The 26,310-nt window shown below is 44.5% G+C and overlaps 1 protein-coding gene across 1 annotated transcript in view; it reads left to right on the top strand.

Annotated features, from left to right (window-relative positions):
* The window catches only part of DHX35 (DEAH-box helicase 35), a 70,757-nt gene that overhangs the window by 19,243 nt on the left and 25,204 nt on the right, over positions 1 to 26,310 (top strand). Inside the window, exons 5-12 of the mRNA XM_030830599.3 lie at positions 2,330 to 2,434; positions 5,894 to 5,955; positions 6,805 to 6,874; positions 8,775 to 8,834; positions 16,668 to 16,780; positions 17,735 to 17,831; positions 18,717 to 18,875; positions 21,641 to 21,851. Coding sequence (XP_030686459.1) covers positions 2,330 to 2,434; positions 5,894 to 5,955; positions 6,805 to 6,874; positions 8,775 to 8,834; positions 16,668 to 16,780; positions 17,735 to 17,831; positions 18,717 to 18,875; positions 21,641 to 21,851 — 877 coding nt within the window. The remainder of the gene's footprint in view (positions 1 to 2,329; positions 2,435 to 5,893; positions 5,956 to 6,804; positions 6,875 to 8,774; positions 8,835 to 16,667; positions 16,781 to 17,734; positions 17,832 to 18,716; positions 18,876 to 21,640; positions 21,852 to 26,310) is intronic.

Below are 26,310 nucleotides of genomic sequence, written 5' to 3' on the forward strand. Positions count from 1 at the left end.
ATGATTCAGGACAAGCTCTAAGCCTGTCTTATTTCAGTTTCTTTCTTTGTAAAAAAGAGGGTCTATTGCCCACCTCACGGACTGTGTACATGTTTAATGAGATAAAATTTGTGAAAGCTTGGAGCACAGCACCTGCACCTAGGAGGTGCTCAGTGATTGGTGACTGGTTTTCCTTTTGACCTCCTTTTCCTATATCTGTTTCTATTAAAAAGATATGTTTATCCAGTCTAATTGATGAGGTTATTGGGACTAGAACTTAAACAGTAGAGGTAAAAATCTATTAAAGAGCCAGCAGAATATGGCCTTGCAAATGTCCAGTGGTGTGATCATACATGATAAAATTTCTGAAAAGGAATTTGAAGTTAAAATCCATTTTGTAGCAAATGTATACAAATAGTGAAATAATAAGAATAAATATGTTTGGCTTCATAAAATGATTATATTTTTATGGAGAGGTTGGTTCATTTATGCTCATTCTTTTTTTTTTTTTTTTTTTTTGCGGTACGCGGGCCTCTCACTGTTGTGGCCTCTCCCGTTGCAGAGCACAGGCTCCGGACGCGCAAGGCCCAGTGGCCATGGCTCACAGGCCCAGCCGCTCTGCGCCATGTGGGATCTTCCCGGACTGGGGCACGAACCTGTGTCCCCTGCATTGGCAGGCGGACTCTCAACCACTGCGCCACCAGGGACGACCCTATGCTCATTCTTATGAGCTGGTTTTGCCCATAAGCTCCAGTATCTCTATGCACACATTCGCTGTTTGTACCATTTTTCAAGATTTATAGTTTAATGTTCTGTAGGGTTGAAATTGAAACAATAACAAAACTGTCCCTGTGAAACCCTGGTTATTGGGAGCTATAACCTCCAGAGGTAGAGCAGTGTAGGATGAATTTCTGGTTTCATAAGATGTTTTGAAAGACTAAATGGTGTACATCAGCTGCTCGATGACTGATTCTGTCTTGGCCTCTTAGATCTGTAATTTCAAGTCATCTGGCAGAACCACTTCTGATCCTCATCTGCTCTTCAGTTTCCTAAACACCAATGGTCAGATAATGCCCAGTGTGCTAGGCTCGCAGAGCTGCGTGCAGGGAGCCTCTGGGCTCCGGAGCCTGGGGCTGCTGCGGCCCTATGGCTGTAGCTGAAAGCTCTGCCTCAGGACACCTCCTGTGTCAGCTCATGTTCCAAAGTCAGGATGCAGGGACTACATGGGAGGTTGCCTTGCCTGTGAAAGGAGGAGACGACATGCATGGGGGTTGGTTGGTGGGTGGGGACCCCAGGAAACTTCCGTAATTTTGTTTCCCTTTGGTTCTTTGTTAGTTAGATAAGTTTACATAATGAGCATTAAACTCTCTTTTCTTTCAAGGTAAACTAAGTTATAAGCATTATTGTTCTTCCACTTTTATGTTTTTTCAGTATTTCGGATATTTTCTATTAATAAGCTAATAGCCTTTGAATGGCCTTCTGGAGTAGTAGGAGATCTTGCGGTTGGATTCTTTTTTCTCTTTCCTACCCTCACCTTTTATTTGTCATCTATTGGTAGGTGAAAAATATATCTGTAGTTTATGGTCTTCATAATACATTATGTATTTTGTTTTCTACTTTACTTTATTACATTAACTTGGATCCTTTGTTAATCTTCTCATCTGCCTTTTGAAAAGTTTTCAACCTGCATTCTTGTCTCTATTTCCCCTTGTAATAGTTTTGGTAGCTGGGACACTGTTGCAGATTGTTTTAGATGATCTTGCTCTGGAAACGTTATTCTTTCGCTTCCAAAGAGAAATGAACATGGCCAAGTATTGAATTTGATCGTTCTTGTTCCCTTGCCTTCATGGTCCAGTGGAAGTTGTTTTATTTCAAGGCGTAAAGACATGGAAATTTGTCCTTAGTTGGTGTGCTAAAGAAAGCTTAGGAATAGGGTGAATCTTGAAATTTCTTTTTTTTTTTGCTTTACCCACCAGGAAATCTAGAGCTGAATTTGTGGCTCAACTTAAATAACTTAGGCATATCTGTGTTTTAAAAATTTTCTCATTGACTTTGATCTTTTGAATTTTGTCTGTAATTTCTTTGATCCTGATCTGTAACGTATTTACATGATTCCATTTTTATTCTTATAAGTTGCCTCAAGTCAGTTATAGAATGAGGTGAGATACATAAAGTTGATAGCTGCAAAGTTTATCACACTAGTTTTCTAATAACCTGCCCCTTCTCTTCTCATTTCCCACTGTGTTCAACATATTATTTAAAAAATAAGTGACCTTTAGATTTTCCGTAGTATGTGCTCTGGGCAGTAATTTCTGTGTCTCTATTTTCAGCATGATCTTTCTTCCCAAAGGTTGCAGGGAGAGTGGCTGAGGAAAGGGGTGCGGTGCTGGGCCACGAGGTGGGCTACTGCATCCGCTTTGATGACTGCACCAACCCACTGGCTACAAGAATTAAGGTGAGGTGCGGAGCTGCTTTTCCTATTGTGAATAAGGAAGATTCTTTGCGGGGAGATAAAAACATGCAGCCATCGCTGCTGACTGAGGCACTGATACTGTGGCAGAAAGTGTATGAGAGCATCCTGGCCCTCAGGGAAGTTAGTCTGCTGGGAGGTGCAGAGCACTTTCCGAGTCCTTGCATTTTAGCCCAGAAAGGACCTTGGAAGTAGAGCTAAGCCCTTGGTTCTCCAGATGAAGAGGTTGAGGACCTGGGAGGTTGAATGACCTACCTGACATTACGTGTGCGTTGGTGATGGAACCAGAATTCAAAACTGACCTTTCTCATGTTTGTTTTGTTGTTTTCCCGCCAATCCACATAGCTCACTAAATATAGAAACTTACCCATAAAAGACTTAAAAACAGGAACAAATATTGGGTGGGCCGAAAGGTTTGTTCGTTTTTTTCCGTAAGATGGCTCTAGTAGCACTTAGTTGTCTTTAACTTCATTCGAGACAATTTTGATAAATTGTATGTGACAGCTGTCATATCAGCGTGCATTAAAAAGACATCAAAATTGGTGAATTTTTGTGTAGCCATTTTAATATTGAAGATGGAAGAAAAAAAGCAGCACTTTCGGCGTTTTATGCTTTATTATTTCAAGAAAGGTAAAAACGTAAAAGAAAGATTTGTGCAGTGTATGGAGAAGGTGCTGTGACTGATCGAACGTGTCAAAAGTGGTTTGTGAAGTTTCGTGCTGGAGATTTCTTACTGGACGATGCTCCACGGTCGGGTAGACTGGTTGAAGTTGATAGTGATTAAATTGAAACAGTAATTGAGAACAATCAACGTTATTAATATAATTGAGAATCAATCTCCTCCAACCATGCAGGAGACAGCCGACGTACCCAAAATATCCAAATCAAGCGCTGAAAATCATTTGCACCAGCTTGGTTATGTGAATAGCTTTGATGTTTTGGTTCCACATACGTTAAGCGAAAAAACCTTCTTGACCATATTTCCGCATGTGATTCTCTACCTAAATGTAATGAAAATGTTGCATTTTTAAAACAAATTGTGACAGACAATGAAAAGTGGATATTGTACAACAGTGTGGAACGGAAGAGATCATGGGGCAAGCAAAATGAACCACCACCAACCACAACAAAGGCCCGTCTTCATCCAAAGAAGGTGATGTTGTGTATATGGTGGGACTGGAAGGGAATCCTCTGTTATGAGCTCCTTCTGGAAAACCAAACAATTAATTCCAACAAGTACTGCTCCCAGTTAGACCAACTGAAAGCGGCACCAGATGAAAAGCATCTGGAATTATTCAACAGAAAATGCATAATCTTCCATCAGGATACTGCAAGACTGCATGTTTCTTTGGTGACCAGGCAAAAACGGTTACAGCTTGGCTGGGAAGTTCTGATTCATCCGCCATATTCACCAGACATTGCGCCTTTGGATTTCCATTTATTTCGGTCTTTACAAAGTTCTTTCTTTTTTAATAAATAAATTTATTTATTTATTTTATTTTTGGCTGCGTTGGGTCTTGGTTACTAGGCGCGGGCTTTCTCTAGTGGTGAGTGGGGACTACTCTTTTGCGACGCGCGGGCTTCTCATTGCAGAGCATGGGCTCTAGGCGTGCAGGCTTCAGTAGTTGTGGCTTGTAGGCTTAGTTGCTCCGCGGCATGTGGGATCTCCCCTGACCAGGGCTAGAACCTGTGTCCCCTGTATTGGCAGGTGGACTCTTAACCACTGCACCACCAGGGAAGTCCCTACAAAATTCTCTTAATGGAAAACATTTCAATTCCCTGAAAGACTGTAAAAGGTACCTGGAATAGTTCTTTGCTCGAAAAGATAAAAAGTTTTGGGAAGATGGAATTATGAAGTTGCCTGAAAAATGGCAGAAGGTAGTGGAACAAAACAGTGAATACATTGTTCAATAAAGTTCTTGGTGAAAATGAAAAATATGTCTTTTATTTTTACTAAAAAACCGAAGGCACTTTTTGGCCCACCCAATAGTATAAATTGATAAAGTGTAGAATTCACACATGTTATTTGCACTGATTAGAACTTTCCCATTTTCACATGATAATGGATTTTATATGTGTGTTCTTTGACCTCGTTGCTACTAGTAAAATAATTAGCACCAGTAGTAATCAGTGTAAATCAACTCAGCAGTGTCCACTGTGTATACCACTGTGCGAATCAGAGTCTCCCCAGTACTGTAAACAATGAATGAAAATGAATATTGAAATGAATATTGGTTGTTAGAAACTCAGTTACCTCAGCTTGCAGCAGAGGAAAGCTGAAAATAGATGATCTAAATGTAGTGATCTGTAAAAATGTGGGCCTTGTTTTCTAAGTTTCTGTATTTTGTTACCTTTGACATTCATTTTGCTAGGTAAAGGGGTTATTCTTCTATACCATCAAATATATTTACACGAGCTAATTTTTAGATAAGTTTCAGTGGACTGCATAACCAAATGATTCTCTCTAGAGGGTCTTTCATGAAAAGTTTTGTATTCCATTGGGTAGTAATTTCAGGGCACCCAGTTCTTGCCTGGTGGTCTGTCATTGGTGGCAAGTTCTCTTTCACTCCTATGTGTGTATGTGACAGCTCGTATCAGGTCCGAGAAAAATATGATGGAAATGCACCCTGCTTTGAAAAACAAAACAAAAAATACTAAGATACAGTGTGTGAGGGAAATGTTTAACTTTGTTAAAGTACTGAACTGTTTTGGGGTGAGAATAACAGCATCTAGTTGTTACTGCATTTTTCTGAAGCATTTTATAAACATTCATTAAGCTTAAATGATAATAGCTGCCATTCTTGAGCTCTCTCTGTGTGCTAGGGCCTGTGCTAAGCACTGTACATGTACTATCTCACTCAATTCTCACAGTAACCCTGTGAGGTGGATTCTTTATTCTCTCCATTTTACAAATGAGGAATCAGGCTCAGAGAGGGTAAGTAACATGCCCAGGGTTCACACAGCTAATAAGATGCAGAGCCGAGATTGGAACTCCCAGCAGCCTGACACGATAGCTTGTGTTCCTAACCACAACCCCATCCAGCCTCCCTAAAATAATATCAGATGAAGTTGAGGTTAATAACCTCAAGAGCTGCAAGTCTGTGGTCTTTAGGGATGTTGTAGGAACAGTGATCTCAGACTCACAGCATCCCCCTGGGCAGACACAGGTTTGTCTTCACTGCCTGTTCATCAGCAGCAGTGCCAGTGGTACAGACTCAGAGCATGAAATTCTGCTAAAAGATTTGCAAGCCCCAGCTGAGGATCCCATCTTCGAAATCTTGTTTGTGAACCATTCTATTGCTTGATAACCAAAATGTTGGGGCATTTTCTCACAGTCCTTGGTGGGAATTGTCTTGTACACACACTGGTGATGAGGTTGTATGTGTTTTAGTTGTACTTGAACTTTTTGAATTATTTCTAAACGTTTGTGTTTCTGTGTTTTAGTTTCTGACCGATGGAATGCTGGTCAGGGAAATGATGGTTGATCCATTGTTAACAAAATACAGGTAAATGTGTTTTTCCTGTGATAGGTTTCCTAAAGTTTCAAAAGTACACAAGTAGAATGAGAAGCATTTGTGTTAATAGATGGGATTCGCGACCATGCTCAGCTTTCCCAAAGCTTTTCTCCTTATTTTGGCTGTTACCACCTTTGATGTTCTTTTCAGAATTTACAGGCAAAACTGGGCTCATTAAAATCCCTGTCGTTATTTGAACAGTCTGTTGACTTGTTTTGATCTTGCTGGAGGGTGACTGCAGAGGCACAGCACAGAACCTGGCAGCATTTTGTTGAATGTAATATGCAGAGTCCAAATAATTATTTATACGTTCCCTTTCCTTGTGTGTCTGTCCATTGCTCATGGGGTTAAAGTGGTCCCACTCAGGCTCTGTGGTATTCTGGGAAAGGATATCACATTTGACCCACTGGTACACACGTGGCACAGCTGAGACCATGTGCCTCTTCCTGCTGTTTTCTGCAGTTTAACAGCCTTTGGGTGGGTGGGCTGTGTCCCGATTTTTATGTGCTCTGTGGGGTTACATGTTATATTGGAATTTAAAATCATGTATTAGATCCTGTTGGAATCCAGCATGGGTGGTAATACTCTTTAGAAGTAGCAAAAAATACACCATTTTCTTCACCAAGATTTGTTGATGTCACTATTTTTATTAGCTTAAGATTTACCTCCTTGTCAAAGAGGAGTTACTTAGCGTTACTTTTGCTACAAGGTGATCGCATGGGGGCTAAATACCCAGCAGTCCCTTTGATGATCTGAATACCCAGCAGTCCCTTTGATGGTCTGGATGGGCTTGTGCAGTGGTTGGTTTGATGCTTACTGAGATTGTCCCTCTGATTCTAGTGCCATCATGCTGGATGAAGCCCACGAGAGGACCTTGTACACCGACATTGCCATTGGCCTGCTGAAAAAGGTATAGCTTTGCTTTTGTTTTTGTTTTGTTTGCTGTTTGATTAGGAAAGTCATTGTAGCAATTTAGAAAATCCAACAAAATACGGAGGAAAAAAATGAAAATCATCTGTCATCCTGTTCATTCAGAGACAGTCACCGGTAGAATGTTGGTATGTTTCCTTCTCTTCTTTTTTCTTTGTGCATCTTTTTGTGTGTGTACATGCGTCTGTTTTGGCAAAGTGGGGATTGGATTGTATGTTCTAAGTTGTCTCTTGCATATTTTTCTTAACGTTACATCAAGATCATTTTCCTGTGTGACTAAATATTCTGTGAAGACATTATTTTTAGTGGCTACATAATCACGTCTCTATCATAAAGTATTTGACTCATCCGTTACTGTTAGGCATTTATATGGGTCCCAGGTTTGAAGTTATTTTAAATAATGTTGCAAGGAGCACCCTTGTAGTTAAATATGTTGCATTTCTGTTTCTTTTCATTCTTTCACTATTTATTATAAAAGATTTCAGGCATACCCCAGGGTAGAGAGAAGGATTTAATGACCCCCATGTGCCCATCATCTAGCTTCAACAGTTATAGCCCACAGCCAATTTTGTTTCAACCTTACCTGCATCCTCTCCTCCCTTCCTGTATTTTCTGGTTGTTTTCTTTGGACAAATTCCCAATCACAGGAGTCTAGAAAGAGGTGATAGAGCATGGACTCTGGCTTCAAATCTGACTCTGCTGAGTTTACTCATCTCTAAAATGGGACAGATACAAGTTTCTCTCTCTGCTGGTTTACTTTCCTATCTGATAGCCACTAGCCACCTTAGGTTTTAATTAGTTGAAATAGAATAAAATAAAAAATTCAATTCTTTAGTCACACTGGCTATCTTCCAAGGGCTCTATAGCCACATGCAGCTAGTGGCTACTGCATTGGGCAGAACCTCTCTGTCTTTGAAGAGTGTTCTCTTAGAGCTGCCCTATGACATAATTTGTTGTCAGGCTAAACTTAGAAAATGTAAAATTATTAGGATGGTGCCTGACACAGGGCCATAAGTAGACTATGAGGTAACTTTCCCATTGGGAGGATGTCCACAGCTGGGTGAGGGGAAGGTGGGCTGGATTTCAGAGGCCCCTAGCCTCTTTGTGCAGTGTATATACTATGCAACTGTACTCAGAGACCCTGGAATAGCACATAATTTAGTATATGCTAGTTGCTGTTGTTATTTTCATTATTAATTTATTCCTTGGCCAAAGATTTAGACTTTTTGATACTTATGAGGAATTATCCCACCAGGTTATTGCCTTCTGAGGAATGGTATAACAAGGGGGCCTATTTCACTGAATCTTTGCTAACACTGAAAGTAAATCTTTGCCAATGTGATGGATGAAAAAATAATCTCGTTGTTACACGTTTTTGCTATAATTTATTTGATCATTTCTCCTATGCCTCTTGATCATCTGTTTCTTTGAATAACTGTTAGTATCTTTTGTCCTTATTTCTACCTTGGTGTTATCATTTATTGTTTGTTTACTTTTGATGTATTTTTTCATACTTTAACTGTATATACATAGATTCTGACTATCCAGGTGTCAGGAAAAAATGGTTTTACTTCTGGTAAATTCATATTTAGGTTTTAAAGTTCCTTTATACTCTCTATCCATTTTTTTTTTTAGCTTTTTATCTTGGAAAATTTTGTCACTTACGCAGTTAGAAAGAATAGTCTAATGAGCCACCTTTTCACCTATGACTTAACAGTTATCAATTTGTGGTTGGTCTTGTTTCATCTTTAAGCTTCCCCCCCCGCCCCGCAAAAAAGTACACACACTGGATTATTTTGTAATAAATTTCAGATATCAGATTATCTCATCTGTAAGTATCACACTATTATCATTGTCTTTTTTTATGTCTTCTTTTTTAGATTCAGAAAAAGCGAGGGGATCTTCGATTGATTGTGGCTTCAGCCACCTTGGATGCAGAGGTATGAGCATTTCCCCCTCTGGCCCTCTGTCCCTGGTTAGCACTGGGATTGTTGGACATGTCCTTGGGAAGCTACCTGCAGCAAGAGCTTACCTTTGGCAGGATGGCCTACCTTCCTTATGGGGCCATCCAATGTCCTAGATTCCATGTGATCAGAGGAAACTCCTTTTCAGCTTGTGGGTGGAAACTAGCCTGTAGTTAATTGAGTTCACAATTACCTATTTGTCTTGTTTCTCTACATACTATGTTTTCCCCTACACAGGCAATTTCTTTTTATTACTCTAGTTAGAGGCTATATTTCTCTCTTTTTTTTTTTTTTTTTTTTTGGCGGTACGCGGGCCTCTCACTGTTGTGGCCTCTCCCATTGCGGAGCACAGGCTCCGGACGCGCAGGCTCAGCGGCCACGGCTCACAGACCTAGCCGCTCCGCGGCATGTGGGATCTTCCCGGATCGGGGCACGAACCCATGTTCCCTGCATCGGCAGGTGGACTCTCAACCACTGCGCCACCAGGGAAGCCCTATATTTCTTGAATTTATGACTTTAGCATTTATATTGGGGGTACAGCTGTACATATAATAATTTCCGTGCTATAACTTTTTTATGGCTAAGTTTACATTATTTTTCTTTTTTTAAAAAAATTTTAATTGAAGTATAATTGATTTACAATGTTGTGTTAATTTCTCTTTTTTAAGGATTTTTAAAAAATAAATTATTTGTGTATTTGTTTTTGGCTGCATTGGGTCCTCGCTGCTGCACGTCTAGCCATGGTGAGCAGGGGCCACTCCTCGCTGTGGCGTGTGGGCCCCTCACCGCGGTGGCCTCTCCCGTTGCAGAGCAAAGGCTCCAGGCGCGCAGGTTTCAGTAGTTGTGGCAGGCGGGCTCGATAGTTGTGGCTCACGGGCTTCAGAGCACAGGCTCAGCAATTGTAGTCCACGGGCCTAGTTGCTCCACGGCACGTGGGATCCTCCTGGACCAGGGCTCGAACCTGTGTCCCCAGCATTGGCCAGCAGATTCCCAACCACTGCGCCACCAGGGAAGCCCCTGTTGTGTTAATTTCTGCTGTACAGCAAAGTGATTCAGTTATACATAAAAAATACGTATATTCTTTTTAATATTATTTCCCATTATGGCTTATCATGGGATATTGAATATAGTTCTCTGTGCTATGCAGTAGGTCCTTGTTGTTTATCCATTCTTTTTTTTTTTTTAATAAATGTATTTATTTATTTATTTATTTTTGGCTGCATTGGGTCTTCATTGCTGCGTGCAGGCTTTCTCTAGTTGCAGCGAGCGGGGGCTACTCTTCCTTGCAATGCGTGGGCTTCTCATTGCGGTGGCTTCTCTTGTTGTGGAGCACGGGCTCTAGGCGCGTGGGCTTCAGTAGTTGTGGCACATGGGCTCAGTAGTTGTGGCTTGCAGGCTCTAGAGCACAGGCTCAGTAGTTGTGGTGCACAGGCTTAGTTGCTCTGCAACATGTGGGATCTTCCTGGACCAGGGCTCGAACCCATGTGTCCTGCATTGGCAGGCGGTGTTTATCCATTCTATATATAAAAATGTAGGGCTTCCCTGGTGGCGCAGTGGTTGAGAGTCCGCCTGCCGATGCAGGGGACACGGGTTCGTGCCCCGGTCCGGGGGGATCCCACGTGCCGCGGAGCGGCTGGGCTCGTGAGCCATGGCCGCTGAGCCTGCGCGTCCGGAGCCTGTGCTCCGCAGTGGGAGAGGCCACGACAGTGAGAGGCCCGCGTACCGCAAAAAAAAAAAAAAAAAAAACCACACACAAAAAAAATGTATATCTGCTAACCCCACCCTCCCACTCCATCCTCCTCAAACCACCCCCCCCTTATTTTTCTCTTAATGACTAATATTTTAGTCCAGACAGCAGTTCAGTTCAACACATAATTTTGACCACTTGCTACACACACACACACACACACACACACACACACACACACACACACACACACACACACACACACACACACACACACGCACGCACGCACAGTTCTGGCTACAGGTGATTCATACACTCCCTGACTTCTCCGGGAAGCAGACACATAAATAGATATTTGCAGTTCAGTTTGTTCAAGGTGCTGAGACAGCCAAGGAGGGGGTGCTCACTCTCTAGTCATCTGGGGGATGTCCCGAAGCTTTCGCGGAGGAGGGACATCCCACCTGGGTTGGAAAGATGCACAGAAGTTCACCAGGTGGGCAGGGGTGGGGAAGTGGGGAAGTGCATCCTAAACATGCACAGAAACCACAGGGGCGTGAAAGCATGTGTTCAAGCGGCTGTGAGTCAAGTATAGGTGGGAGCCATACCTCGCCCGTGGTCCCCTGCGGGGGGTGAGGTGCCCCCCGTCGCCTCTCTGTCTCCTTCCAGCTTCTTCAGTGCTCCTTATACTCCTGCCTCCCCTTGCTGTTCCAGAAAAACCTAAGCATGCTTCTGTTCTTGGTGGGGGGGAGCCCTCTTTCTAGACCACTCTGACCCCAGACGTTCTCATGGCTTTGCACTCATTTCATTCCAGTCTTGATCAGATATTAGCTCGCAGAGAGCCTTTCTTGACCACTGTCTAAAACGGTGTCCCTGTCGCTCTCCATTCTCTTACTCTCCTCATTTTTTCTGTTTAGCGCTTCTCACTAGCTAACATATGCATATCTGGGTGTTTGTTTATTGTATGTCTCCCATCACTAAAATGTAAGCACCATGAAGACTGGGACTCTGACTGTCTTACTCTGTGTTATCCCTTTCATCTAAAACAGTGTCTGGCACAACAGAGCAGGGACTTGGGGTTGAATGAATCTTAGTTGAATGGAAAGCGATGGGAGATTCAAATGGAGAGGCTGGTAGGGGTCAGATGATGGGAGGCCTTACAGGCCACGTGAAGGAGGGAGGACTCACCCTGCTGGTCAGGAGCCCCAGCAGAGTGTGAGGCATAGCAGTGACTTGATCGCATTTGGGTTCTAGAAAGATCACTCTGGGTGCTGTGTAGAAGAGATAAGAACAGATGTGGAGATCCCAGTCAGGAGGGCAGTTCTGTAATGCAGCTGAGATGAAAAGGGCCTGGCTCTTGGTATCCCTGTGGCTTCTGGGATGCAGAACAACTTGGAGAAGAAACTCAGCATGGCTGACAGAGATGCCTGCATGTGCCCTGGCTGGTTTCTCGGACCTTCTCACGGGCTATAGGAGTCTGTTGTCTTAGGTCTGCCCACCATAACTCTTGGGTTAAAGCTCTCTGTTGCCCTCTTTAATAATTCTTACGCCCTTTACCCATGATACTGGCTGGAATGCTATTTTGAAGGCTGCACCTGACCTCATCTCCTGTTGTCTCCTCCATGACCAAGTTGCCCAGAACATCTTCTCTATTTTACGTTCGTCACCACCCCCCTTTAAAAATTATTCCCAATAGTTTTTTTTTTTTTTTTTTTTTGCGGTACGCGGGCCTCTCACTGTTGTGGCCTCTCCCGTTGCAGAGCACAGGCTCCGGATGCGCAGGCCCAGCGGCCATGGCTCACGGGCCCAGCCGCTCCACGGCATGTGGGATCTTCCCGGACCGGGGCACGAACCCGTGTCCCCTGCATCGGCAGGCAGACTCTCAACCACTGCGCCACCAGGGAAGCCCCCAATAGTTTTTACTGTGCTCGAAATCTATAACATCCAAGCCTTTTCTTAGAATTATTGTTAATACTTATTTCTTGCTTACTTGTTTTTCGCCTTTCATTGTCTTTGGTGTGGCATGGAGATTTAAAAACATAGCTTCTTTCTTTTCTGCCTACTGTAGTTGATAGAGACGGACTTCCTGGAAGTGATTTTTTTAGGTGGGAAAGTGGAGTGTAGGAGTTGTGTCACACCTTGAGTGCGCTAGCATGCAGGGGTTGCTGGGATGTCAGCAGCAATCACGGGGTCCTTGGGTGGGCTTAGGCCGTCCTTTTCTTCATCCCTTCCTGGCTCGGCCAGTGAAGGGGAGTGAGGTCTGTGTGTGAGTGAGGGGGGACCCAGGTGGGTGTGAGTACACGTGGGGTGTGGAATGTGTTCCCAGGTGAGAGAGTGAGGAAGAGGAAAGAATGGGCTGAAGTGGATGAGAGAGGAAGAGTGTGTGGGCGTGGGAGTGGGGTAGGGCGTGGCTCAGGTAACATTTTGCCCTAGAGGCCCAGGGGGACCAGAACTCATCCCCGGTCCCCCAGCTGCTGGATCTGTGGGTGACAGACTCATTCCAAACTCCACTGCCTGGAGGGATAGATACCACCCGCTCTGGTTTCGCTCAGGGTCTGGGGTGGCCCAGCCTGCAGGTGAGGACACCAGTGATGGTGGCTGGGAGGCAGAGGAGGCAAGCGGAGTTTGACGGGAGCTGATCAAATAGTCGCCTTGATTGGTTTAGCTGTTTGTAAGCCTAAATAAGTCAACAATTACAGAATATGACCGGGTATAATTACGGAGTATTAATTGACCATTGTATCACATGGTGTTGTTTTTCTTTTATTGGCTTCCATTCACACGGCAGAAAATATGATCACTGACAGCTCCCACAGTTTTTTGTCACAGGTCCAGCTTGAAGAGAGAATAACTTCTCTTTCCAGATTCCTGAAGAAGGAATTTGGGGTCTGCTGGGGTCAGGAATCCACTTGGGACCATTCTGCATGGGCCAGGGGTGGGCAGGTCATGTTGGCATGGCTGTTGGGGTCCAGTCCTGTGGGTCAGATCAGAGCCGCTGCCAGGAGGAAGCTGGTGAGCTGGGAAGGCAGTGCACCAGACATCCACACCGTTTATGTTCCATTTCATAGACGAGCCTCTTCCTCTATGTCATTTTATGTTTCTCACCATGTGTGTGTGTCAGTGTGATCCATGTCTTTGAAACTTGACTTAAACTCTTGTTTTCTAGGTGGTTGAACCCACTTCACTCCTCCGGGTCCTTCATTCTGCCTCAAGATGCGTACACTGTTGATACTATATTTATTTGCTTTCTAATCCATATTTTACATTTCCAAATAGAGATAAAAGATAAAGATCTTAAGGATAAAAGATCTTAATGCTGAGTTTGATTTCTTGAAGGAGCAGCTCCCTGTCTTTACCCCTCAGCACCACAGACTCCTTAACAGAAGGTGTGGCCATCTGCACTCTCACACCAGTGTTAAGCCTTCAGCCTCTTCCCTGTTCTGCTTGCCTTTTTGGCCCAAAAAGCCTGTCTGCCAAGCCTTTTTTAAAATCTTCCTCCTCCGCCTGCAGCCTCTGGGGCTCCACCTTCTCCCCTCGCTCCGCCTCCTAGATGGCTTTCCCAGGCTCCTTTGCTGGCTGCTCTTCCTTCGCCAGGCTGTTCACCTTCACGCCCCCTGGTTCAGTGGATGCTCCCACTTCTGGCCTCTTAACTGGGCTCCTTCGCTCCAGCCTGGGCTGCCAGCAGCAGGCTAGCCACAGACCATGAAGCTCATGGACCCACGACTCCTACAAACTTGTGGCTCTCAGCAGCTCTCCGGCAGTCCCTTTCTCGCTGTCGTAGTCATTTTGGCTCAGGACATTCATTGCTTTAGGAAGTTGCTTCTTCTGTGTTTTTTTTTTTGTGTGTGTGTGTGTTGTTTTTTTTTTTTAGCTTTAGGAAGTTTTTACCCCTCATTGAGTAAGAAGTAATTCCATCGTCCCCGGCATGCACGTGTGCCCTCACACTCACAATGGCCGGGTCCCATCTGTCACACTTCTGGAATGCATTGCTTTCACACTGCCCCCGTTCATGCTTTCATTCTTTGTCCTCTGAGCTGTTGTAATAGCTTCCTTAACTAGTTGGCTGGGCTCTAACCTCTGATCACCCCTGTCCTTCTCCAGAATGGCCTCCAGAGCCCGGGATGCACAACAGGTCTGATCACCTCACACCCATCTTCGCTGCCCTTGTCTTGCCCATCTAATAAAGTACCTGTGCAGTATGACATTTGGACCACTGCAGAATGATCACTACGATCACTTACTGAGTACTGTTCGAGGCCAGACCTGTGCCAAGTGCAGTCAGACACACTTTATAGGAGCAACAGCCTTGCAGGGTGTAGAGAGCAGTTCATCCATTTTGTCAATGAGACAACCAACTCAGACATGAGATGGGCCTGCCCTAGACCTTGAGCTGTCTCCTCCATCAGGGGCGCCTTTACATCTTAGTCTACACTCTGCTGTCATCCTAGGAAGGGGGTACCTCTTCTCCTTCCTAGCTAGTAATAATCATCCTCAGGCTTAGCCAGGGGATACTGCTGCCTCCAGGGGATACTGCTGCCTCCAGGAAGCCCTCCCTACAGCCAGTCATTATTGGTCTTTCTTTCTCCCCAAATTGTAACTCGCAGCTCTTTTCTGGTCATCCAGTCATTGGGCCTCGGTTTATGTTATGATTGGTCCTTTGCACGCCTTCCTCCCTGGCTTATTCACTCTTCGGGGGAGTGGGATGGAGTCTCTTCTCCCTTGTTTGTGCATCACTTGTAGTGTGCCCATGCTCTGCACACCACAGGACACAGGAAGGCTGAAGTCGCCTGCAGAGAATTTACCCGAAAGAAGCGTGGAGAGTGGTGCCGTGTGGTTCTTTATAGCACAGCGCAGTTCTTTTGTTGGCCTGAGGCTTGTTTTTTTATGCCTGTGCAAACACGACTTTGAGGTTAACAGGTAGCATCCAGCTATTTTGTAGTTCAATCCAGTGGACTCTTCTAGAAGTGCTCCTCCAAGCCCTTTCACATTGCACTCGATGCAGGTCCTCAGGGCACCCCTGGGCTCCCAGTTTCCAGGAGCAGGCGTGGGTGTATTTAGGGAAGATACCTGGGAACTAAAGAAGACAGGCCTTGTGATCACATGGCCAGGCCTCCTAGGAGAAGAGAAAGTGATGCTTGGCCAGGCCTCAGGGGATCGGGAAGGTCACTGAGAGTCAGATAATGGTGTGCTCCACCTTACAGGATGTCTGTGCCCCTGCAGCTAGATAGCAGCCCCCCTCCAGCACTCTGTGTCCTGCCGGCTTGGTCACTCGGTTCTTCTCGGTCTCAACTTCTCTGTGTGTCTTGGGTCACATGCCCCAAGAGGGCATCTTTGGTGGAGTCTCCCTCCTCCATCGTTGGCCAGTGCTCTCACGTCAGGCCTCCCTATAGACTGCAGGTCTGGTGGTCAAGTGCCATTGAAGAGGACGTGGCCACCTATTCAGGAGGAATTGCCAAGAGCCACTCTTCTCAACAGGGTCCTGTGGGAGCATCGGGGAAGTGAATGCTTGCCAACCTGCCCCATACAAAGTGTTGTGCTTCTTCCTGTGGGGCATATAATGATGGAGAGGACTCTGTCCCCGTACATATAGAGTACATGCAGATCTGTAACTGTGCTACCAGGGACACATCTACTGTTCATAGACGTATACGCTTCCTTTATACACTGATGACTTGTGTGATCAGAGCTGTGCTTTCCAGATCAGAGCTACACATCAACCTGATTTAATCCTTATTTAACTTGAGTTACACCTTCTGACCTAATTTTCTGTTAAATAAAATATGGGGGTTGGGGGGGTGGGTGTGGGTGGGTTAAGATCAATAGCACAGCTGCATGTTGACTCAGATGCACTGCTGAATGCAGTTTGGAAACCTAACTTCTATCATTTCTATCAAGTCTTCGGTAAAGAGTCTGTTCATTGAAATGTGATTCTCCAAAATTGCAATAATAAAAATATGATTTTTAATAATTATTTTGTAACTCCTAGTCTGTATTATATATATCCAATCCCTACTCCCCACCCCCTGCTCTGCCAGTTTTATATTGTTTTCTTTCTTTCCATGAGTTACTGTGAACCATTTTTTTTTTGAGAGGAGTGAAGAATTGATTTTTTTTTTTTCTTTTAGAAATTTTGGGATTTCTTTAATCAAAATGACACCAGTGACCCAACCAGGGATACGTGCGTGATCCTTACGGTGGAAGGGCGAACATTTCCAGTGGATATCTTTTATCTACAAAGGTTTGATGATCCTTGCATTTTTAATGAGGGCGATTAGAAAAGTAGGCCTGTTCTGTGGGAGGAGAAGCAATTGCATCTGCTTGAGGCTCTGAGGGCGAGGTGCCAGACTGCTGAGGAGGGGCGGGCGTGTTTTGCACCTCCCATCATTGATAGGGTGTTCTGGAACCCTGCTCAGTATCACTGCTGGATTTAGTTTAAACTCTCCATACTGATGTGCAGGTTTCTCTGACTCTGTGGTCCCTGGGCTCAGCTGGAAAGAGCAAAATGGTAACAGTGTCTCAGGGAGGAGGGTTCTATAGTTGTCAGAACTGGGCTTTACAAGACTGTCTGTCAGCTTGGGCAGTATTAGTGATTTGAATCATTTGGTTCTCAGCTCTTTACATCTTAGCAAGAAGGCCTGGTTGCCATTTTCGGGAGGAGCCTCCTTGGACAGGAAGGAGTCATCCTAATTCCTACCCCTAGTCACTGGACAGACAAAGACCAGGAGCCTGGGCCAGTGGCAGATGAATCCAGAGAGTTGTGGGCTTGACTTCTGAGTGATTCTAGAGGGACAGGACACCCATTAGCTCCTTTCAGACATGCTGCCAGTGGTCAGGAGGGGAAATAGAGTGTGGGATTCAGCACTGGGACCATAGATCCAGTTTCCCTGGCCAGGCATCCTTGCATGCTAAAGATAAGACATCTATTTGCATGGGTTTATTGCTTTTATGTCTCTGCAAATAAAGCCAAAAATCATAGTTTACATGTAATTACGGATTGTTTTTGAATGTCGCATTTAAAAAAAGAAAAAAAAAGAATGAATGTTTATTTTATCAATAATTATTCATATATTGATTACCTGCTGGGCAGGCCCAAACTAACTTTCACGAGGCTTCGCTGCCAGATTACTAGGGTAATTGATCTATAATTAATGAGCATATTCTAGTGATGAATTTATCTCACACATCTTTTCAGTCCTGTTCCAGATTATATCAAATCAACTGTAGAAACTGTGATGAAAATTCACCAGACAGAGGGAGATGGAGACATACTGGCATTTCTCACTGGCCAGGTAATTCCATCGGACCTTTTCTCTGTGGTGAACAGACACGTTAAGGCAGCACCAGAATTTATACGGAGGCCTGTTACTTTACGTAGCCCCTGATTTCATGTTTTATTGTATTTTGTGGTTACTTGATTGCATAAATAATTGTATAGTTTGATGTCATTTATCTATTAACTCAATTGCCAGAGAGTCATTACTTCCTGCCTCTTCTGTCTGCAGAGGGTTAAATGTATTTTAAATTTATTAGCTAATTCCAGAGTAAATTAGAGCGTTCAATGGGCCGTTTTGATACCAGAATTGAATACTATATGCGGTACATTTTGTGCATCCTTGTTGTTGCTGCAGCCCCTTTTCCCAGTGATACCTTTGCAGCTCATCCTGGAGGGGTCAAGTAGGCACATCACTGGAAAAACAACTGAACAAGCCCAAATGCTCACTCAAGGTTGTAGCTCTGTTCAGAACTACCTTCTAGTTGTAATCATTTCCACTGTCAAACGTTTTCCATGGCTCAGTAATCTTTTCTAGGGAAAGCTTATAGTGATTTTGTATGCCACAGCCTGTCCATACGTATGCCACGCTGTTTGCCACAGAGCATAAAAAAAAAACTCAGTAAAAGTCATAGTTTTGGTATATCAGGAATTCTTCTATTGACTGCAGATAGTGTAGGTCTCAGTGATTAACCTGACAGTTGCAAATTTTCACCCCCATCGGCACCATTGTTCGGTAGCATTTGATTAAATACCACCCCAGCGTGGAACTTGATGGCTCTGACAGTCATGAATCTGACCACATTTAAAATCCTCATCCCAATTTTCATTTTCTTGCAGTATGATAAAATGACATGCTTCAAATTGATCTCATTTTCTTTGGTTCCTGGTTCGACGATTTTAGGAAGAGGTAGAAACTGTTGTGTCTATGCTGATTGAGCAGGCTCGAGCACTGGGTCGGACTGGGATGAAGAGACACCTCCGGGTTCTCCCCATGTATGCGGGACTGCCTTCCTTTGAGCAAATGAAAGTGTTTGAAAGGGTGTCACGCACTGTCAGAAAGGTGAGACTAACCTGAGGACCAAGGAGTATAATCACGTTGGTGCTCCTTTGCTATCCACTAGAAAGATTTATTTTATTTTATTAAAAAAATTTTTTTTATTGAAGTAGAGTTGATTTACAATGTTGTGCCAGTCTCTGCTGTAACAGCGAAGTGACTCAGCCACACACATACTTACATTCTTTTTTACATTCTTTTCCATTATGGTTTATCCCAGGAGACTGGATATAGTTCCCTGTGCTATGCATTAGGACCTTGTTGTTTATCCCTTCTAAATGTAATAATTTGTATCTACCAACCCCAAACTCCCAGTCCATCCCTCTCCCTCCCCCCACCCCCTTGGCAACCACAAGTCTGTTCTCTCTGTCTGTGAGTCTGTTTCTGTTTCATAGGTAGGTTCATTTGTGCCATATTTTAGATTCCACATATAAGTGATATCATACGGTATTTGTCTTTCTGACTGACTTCACTTAGTATGATAATCTCAGGTTGCATCCATGTTGCTGCAGATGGCATTATCTCACTCTTTTTTATGGCTGGATAGTATCCCATTGTATATATGTACCACATCTTCTTTATTCATACATCTGTCGATGGGCATTTAGGTTGTTTCCATGTTTTGGCTGTTGTGAACAGTGCTGCTGTGAACATAGGGGTGCATGTGTCTTTTTGAATTACAGTTTTGTCCGGGTATATGGAAAGATTTATTTTAAATTGAAGTAAAATTTGCTAAATAGGAAGGTCTCTTTAAGAACTTAAAGTCCATGTTTCTGTGCAGCAGATCTAAAAGCGCACAGTAAATAACGTGTTGCAAAGATTTCTAAACCTGCCCCACAGAAGGTTTAGTAATTATCAGAGTAGGTGACTTCTCTTTGCTTCTTTTCTTCCTGCCTAGTCTTTCCCCGTCTGGTTTAAAGGACTGTCTTGGTGGATCCTGGTCAGTCAAGAACACTAGATTAGTTTCTGCAGAATGGTTTCTAAACCATTTGTTAGAAGCATCAGTTTTCCTGTAGAGCCAAGTTTGAGTCAGTTAATTCAATGTGTGGCTTAAACATCCTTGGCCTTGAAATTGGGGTGGGGAAGGGTGTGGTGAGAAGCATGGGTTTAAAGGAGCCAGTAGGCAGCCAGTCTGCCTCCTGTTCATCGCCGCCCTGGGCCTTGCTCTGTTTTCCCTTCCGTCAGATGAGGAAGGTACAGAACTGGCCCGAAGTCAGCTTAGAGTAGCTATTTATCAGCAGGTGGCAGAGAACACAGTAAGTGAGGGATGACAGGTCTGAGGATCCCCTCCCAACTTCAGGCCACTTGCAAGAGGGCACCCTGCCTCCTGGCCATTGGGACGGAGCAGCTCAAGTCTGTCCAGTCAAACGTGACCTGCAGCCAACTAGTCAGGAGGTCTGGGTTACCGTGTGCCGTGGGATGAGTTACTCAACCCTGAGGCCCAGTTTTCTCAGCTGTAAAGCATGAATAGCAGTAACTTTTAGATAGATGGTTTTATAGCATAAAATCCTGCCTCTAGTATGTAAAAATGGTAGGAAGGGGCTTCCCTGGTGGCGCAGTGGTTGAGAGTCCGCCTGCCGATGCAGGGGACACGGGTTCGTGCCCCGGTCCGGGAAGATCCCACATGCCGCGGAGCGGCTGGGCCCGTGAGCCATGGCCGCTGAGCCTGCGTGTCCGGAGCCTGTGCTCCGCAACGGGAGAGGCCACAACAGTGAGAGGCCCGCGTACAGCAAAAAAAAAAAAAAATGGTAGGAAGATGTTTTATAAAACGATCGATGTAAAAGTGCCCGAAAAACGTTCTAAGTGCTATCTGTGCATGTCTCCTGCTGCTTCGTACCTTCCAGGGGCAGCGCCCAGTGCCCTTAGAATAAAATGCAAACCCCTCACGTGGCCCAGGGACTGTGCATGATCTGGTCCCTGCCTCCCTCCTGAGTTCGTCTTGTATTTATTTACTCTGGTCTCTGGCTGCATAGGCTGTTTCTGCTTCCTCTGCCTGGATCCCTGTAGGGCTGGCTGCTGCTTATTACTCAGGTCTTAGCCCAAAGTCTTCTTTTAGAGAGGTTTTCCCTGGCCATCTAACCTGAAGTAGCACTCCATTATTATAATATATGATGTATACATTGAATGCTACATAATATTAGAGTATTACCCTGTTGCATTTTCTTCCCAGTCACTCTCTTGTTTATGTTCATTATTTCTCTACCCAAACCCTCATACTGGAATGTAGACTCTTGTCCATCATACATTCCTGGCAGCTTGGAGAGTGCCTGGCAATGTGCACACCCTCAGAAAGCAGTTAGAATGTGAGTGAGCAAATGACTAGACATGTACAATGACTAGACATGTACATGACTAGACATGTACATGACTAGACATGTGATTTACTTAAGTTGTACAAAAGGTAGAAACTAACATTTGTTGAATGTTACTCTGGGCCAAGTACTCCAGGTACCAGGCTGTAATCACTTCATGTATATTTCACATTTAATCCCCTTAAGGACCCTGGGAGAGGGTAAATATTATTATGGAGACAAGGAAACATGCTCAGGAGGTGAAGTAATTTGTTCAAGGTCCCACACTCAGGGAGAATTCAAACCCAGGGTACCCTGACCCTAAAACTCATCATGCTCTATCCAGGATACCAAACTGCCTCTCACAGGTTCTGCACTGTCAGAAATATCTTAAAATCTTTTAGGATTTTGATTAGTTTATTCTGAGTGAAAAGAACCAAATAACTTTTACCCTTACTCTCCTTCCTGTGGGGAGCCTAGGTGATAGTGGCCACCAATGTAGCAGAAACGTCCATCACAATCAGCGGGATTGTGTATGTGATTGACTGTGGCTTTGTGAAACTCCGAGCCTACAACCCCAGGACAGCTATTGAGTGCTTGGTGGTGGTCCCAGTGTCCCAGGCATCAGCCAGCCAGCGAGCAGGACGTGGTGGCCGCAGCCGCTCAGGAAAATGTTACCGCCTTTATACGGGTAAGTTTGGCTTTTTTTTTTTTTTTTAAAGGGTTTTGACTTTCTAATACTCAGCCTGGGCATCAGAGAATATTACAGATATCTACCATAATAGGCAAAACTTAACATAAGATCCAGACTTCCCTCACAAGGCCCTCGGTGATCTGGCCTCCACCGCCTTCCTCTCTCCAAATGTGGCGCTTCTTTGCTACTGCTCCCTGCTGGCCAAAGCTGGACCACGAATCACCAGTTATTTGACATCTCCTTTCTAACCTAATGTCTGCGCCTCAGCCTCTCTGTGGCCATGTGACGTGTAGCTTGGGCCCTGCGGCTCAGGTCCTGTCTTTCTTACCTCTCCCTTAGCTTCGTGTGCCATTTTCTTGTTCTGGGATCCTGGAATCCTGTGGGTCCTCACATTGGGTGCCATCTTTTTTTTTTTTTTTTATGTTTATTTATTTACTTTCTTATTAGTCATCCATTTTATACACATTATTGTATACATGTCAGTCCCAATCTCCCAGTTCATCCCACCACCACCACCCCCTGCCGCTGGGTTCCATCTTTACCTCTGGTTCAGAGCATCTTTGCAGAGCTAAACTGGCAGGATCTCTCCTGAGGCTCATTGATAGAAAGCAATTAGTTGGTCAACTCCTGCTCTGTGCCATGCACCATGCTAGGCTCTGAGGGAGCACAATGAAATGACAATAAAGACTGTCCCAGCTCATAAGGAGCTTTCTCTCCAGCTAGATGACAGCCTTACCTGCAGAAAATGATGTCCCCAAAGCTGCTCTTTCCTTCTTCGTACTCCTCTTTTGTGGGCAATGGTATCAAGGTTTCTCTCAATTGTCCAGACTTAATTTTCAAATTGTTTTTAACTCTCTCTTCTGTCCAATATCCATCTGCAGTCATGTACCAGATCCGGGGGGTTTTACCACTTAGCTCTTCTTTGCTTTCCGGTTACCGTCATCCTTGTTCAGTCCTTGACATCATTTATTCTTTTAGCGAATGTTTACAGAGCACCTGCTCTGGTCCATGCATGGAGACAAGGCTTGGAAATCTAGGGCCAGGTGAGACACGGTCTGTGGCCACGTGGCTGACAGCTTGGTGGTGGAGACAGTCTCATGAACAGATCAGCATATTATGGTGTGATAGGGTCACCTTAATGGAATGAGCCTTGGAAGCAGAGAGCAGAGAGTTATCCTGTTGGAGAGGGCTCCACAGTCGGTAATTGAGCCCAGTCTTATTGGCAGCCCAGTAGTTAATCCAGGTGAAGGGATAGCAGTGGAGAATAGATTCCAGCGCACCAGGCAGAGGGAGTGGAATGTACCAGTACTTGGAGGGGAGGAATGGGGTAAGAAGGATTCATGGGAGGGAGGGGGAAGGCAGAGCCTGAAACCAGAGAGGTGAGGGTCTTCTACTGAAGGTGCTAAGAAGGAATGACGGAAGTGCAAAGAGGAGAACCAGGGCTAAAAGAGGAACTGAAATAAGGGGAGGAGGAAGTTTTAAGAAAACAAACAAACAAAAAATTTATTAAGGTGAAATTTACATACACGAAATTAACCATTTTAACTTGAACAGTTCAGTGGCATTTATTATGGTTCACAGTGTGCAACCACCACCTTTATCTAGTTTCAAAACATTTTCATCACTCCAAAGCAAAACTCCTAACCCATTAAGCGGTTTTTCCTCCATTTCTCCCTGCCCCCAGCCGCTGACAACCACCAACCAACAGTCTTTGTTCTTTCTTTCTGGATTGACAGTTGGCCCTCCGTATCTGCAGATTCAACCAACTACAGACTGAAAATATTTGGGAAGAAAATCCCAGAAAGTTCCAGAAAGCAAAACTTGAATTTGCCCGCACACCAGCAACTGTTTACATGGGGTTTACATTGTGTTAGGTCCTATAAGTAATCTAGAGATGATTTAAAGTATTCAGGGGATGTGTGTAGGTTATATGCAAATACCATGCCATTTTATATAAGGCACTTGAGCATCCCCAGATTTTGGTATCTGCAGTGGGGGAGAGGGATGTCCTGGTACCAATCTCCTGTGGATACCAAGGGAAGACTGTATCTGTTTTGGATATTTCATATAAATTAAATCATATAATGTGATGTTTTGCGTCTGGTTTCTTTCATTCAGTGTAATGTTTTCCAGGTTCATTTACATTGTATTAGTACTTCATTCCTTTTTGGGCTGAATAATATTCTGTTGTATGGATGTACCACAATTTGTTTATTCATTAGTTGATGGTTGCTTCCACCTTTTGGCTATTGTGGGTAGTGCTGCTGTGAACAAGCATGTATGTGTACTTGTTTGAGTATCTGTTTTTAATTCCTTTGGGTATACACCTAGGAGTGGAATTGCAGGGTCATATGGTAATTCTTTGTTTAACTTGAGGAACTCAGGTTACTTTTAAAGAGGAAATGGCCAGCATCATCTCATGCTCCAAAGAAATCAAACAGTAGACTGTGGACTAAAGATTGGCAAGTGGCTTTGGTTAAAAGGTCACTGGAGTCCTTAGCATGAGCAGTTTTAGTGGAGGTGAGGTTGAGGAGAGGCCACGTAATGGGCTACGTTAGATCCAGCCTCTAGGCTTTCTCCGCTAGCCTGCTTCCAGAAAACGCAGCTCTGAGCAGGGTGCTACCTGCTCAGACCCTTAACAGTTTCCCAGGGCCTTACGGGACTATTTCTAGCTTGTCTTCTCCTGTTGTACACCAGCACCTACCCTACACTGCATCCCTGCTGAGCTGCACTCTTCTTGGACATACCTTCTGTTTTCCCACATCCACCTCTCAAACCTTTGGTACCTTTCCATGGGCTGTTTCCTCTGCCCAACAGATCCTCCTTATCCTTGAAATCCTCCCTCACATGTCAGTGCCCTCAAATGCCTTCTCCCACCAGCTGTCCTTCCTTCTTCCCTCTGCCTCCATTTCTCTTTGGGAGGACCCCTCACTGGGACCTAGCCTGTTCCTCCTCTTGGTCCCAGGCCCCTTTGAATCACTGAAACTTCTTAAGAGCCATTGGCCTACAGCTCCTGCAGCTCTTGGCCCAATGCCTTGTGTACTTGAGTTCTCAGTAGAGTTTAACTGAGTGTCAATGAACTCTTAGGAAGCACCTACTTCCTGTGAGCGTCTTCTCAGCAGGACCGTCCTCTTATCTGATAACTTTGTTTCTGCCTTGGTCAGCAGTGTGCTTGGAAAATGCGGTTATCCTACCAAAAGGCTATCCCCCAAACACTCTTGCAACTTGAATGGAATATCCCATTTGGAACTTCCTGCTGTTGCCTGTTACCCAGAACCTTCCAAGTAGACCCAAGCATTTGGCAATTTGTATCAGTCAGTTCACAGAGTATTTATTGTCTGTTTTCTCAAATTAAAGCTTTCTGAAGTCCTTCAGTGGTGGTGCTAGTTCTTCACGACACCTTTTGTTTTGTTCTGATTTTTTTTCTCTAGTTAACTAAAGATTTATGATCTGAATGGAAGTTGAGCCACCTTTGTGTGAAAGAGGGTGTGCACAGTTAAAGTGTTGACTGATGTGGGAGGACTGTGTATATAATTCTCCTCTATGTGATCCTGAAGCTTTCTGAATATACACAAAAAGGATTTAATCTCTTCCTACCTGTCTTTTCCCCATGCCTTTTTTTTTTTTTTTTGCGGTACGTGGGCCTCTCCCGTTGCGGAGCACAGGCTCCGGACGCGCAGGCTCAGTGGCCATGGCTCACGGGCCCAGCCGCTCCACGGCATGTGGGATCTTCCCGGACCAGGGCACGAACCCGTGTCCCCTGCATCGGCAGGCGGACTCTCAAGCAGTGCGCCGCCAGGGAAGCCCTCCCCACCCTTTTTATCTAGCTTTTATAAAAAGGCTTCCCAGATTCTCTTTCCTTCCTCTGCCCTCTCCTGCCCCTCCCATCTTGGCACCTCTGAACCTGATGGTGCTTTTTCCTCAAAAGGTGTTTGAGGACACCTTTTGTTCCTGATGGTGCATGTAAGCATTCATTAATCTGTTTGGGGCAGCATCAGATTCTGGGAGTGACGTGTGTGCCTGGCTCAATTTAGAAAGTTAGATTTGGACAAATTTTGCTGTTTATAAGGTTTGGTCATTTTTTTTATATTTTGGAGATACTTTGGTTATGTTCTAGTTATATTTGGTGATTTATCTTGAAATAGTTCTTTGCTTTTATGTGTAGTTCTGGCCTGCTTGACGTACTCCATCCCAAGCAGAGGGAATGGCAATTGGCCACCCATAGTGATTCAGCAAATACTTGTTGCTTTGATTTAATGTTTTGCTAACAAGAAGCACATTTTAATTAATTAATTAATTTTTGGCTGCATGGGGTCTTCGTTGCTGCGTCCAGACTTTCTCTAGTTGTGGCGAGCGGGGGCTACTCTTCTTTGTGGTGCACGGGCTTCTCGTTGTGGTGGCTTATCTTTTGCGGAGCATGGGCTCTAGGCACGCCAGCTTCCATAGTTGTGGCATG

This window comes from Globicephala melas, chromosome 15 (genome assembly GCF_963455315.2).
Source record: "Globicephala melas chromosome 15, mGloMel1.2, whole genome shotgun sequence".
NCBI classification, from domain to species: Eukaryota; Metazoa; Chordata; class Mammalia; order Artiodactyla; family Delphinidae; genus Globicephala; species Globicephala melas.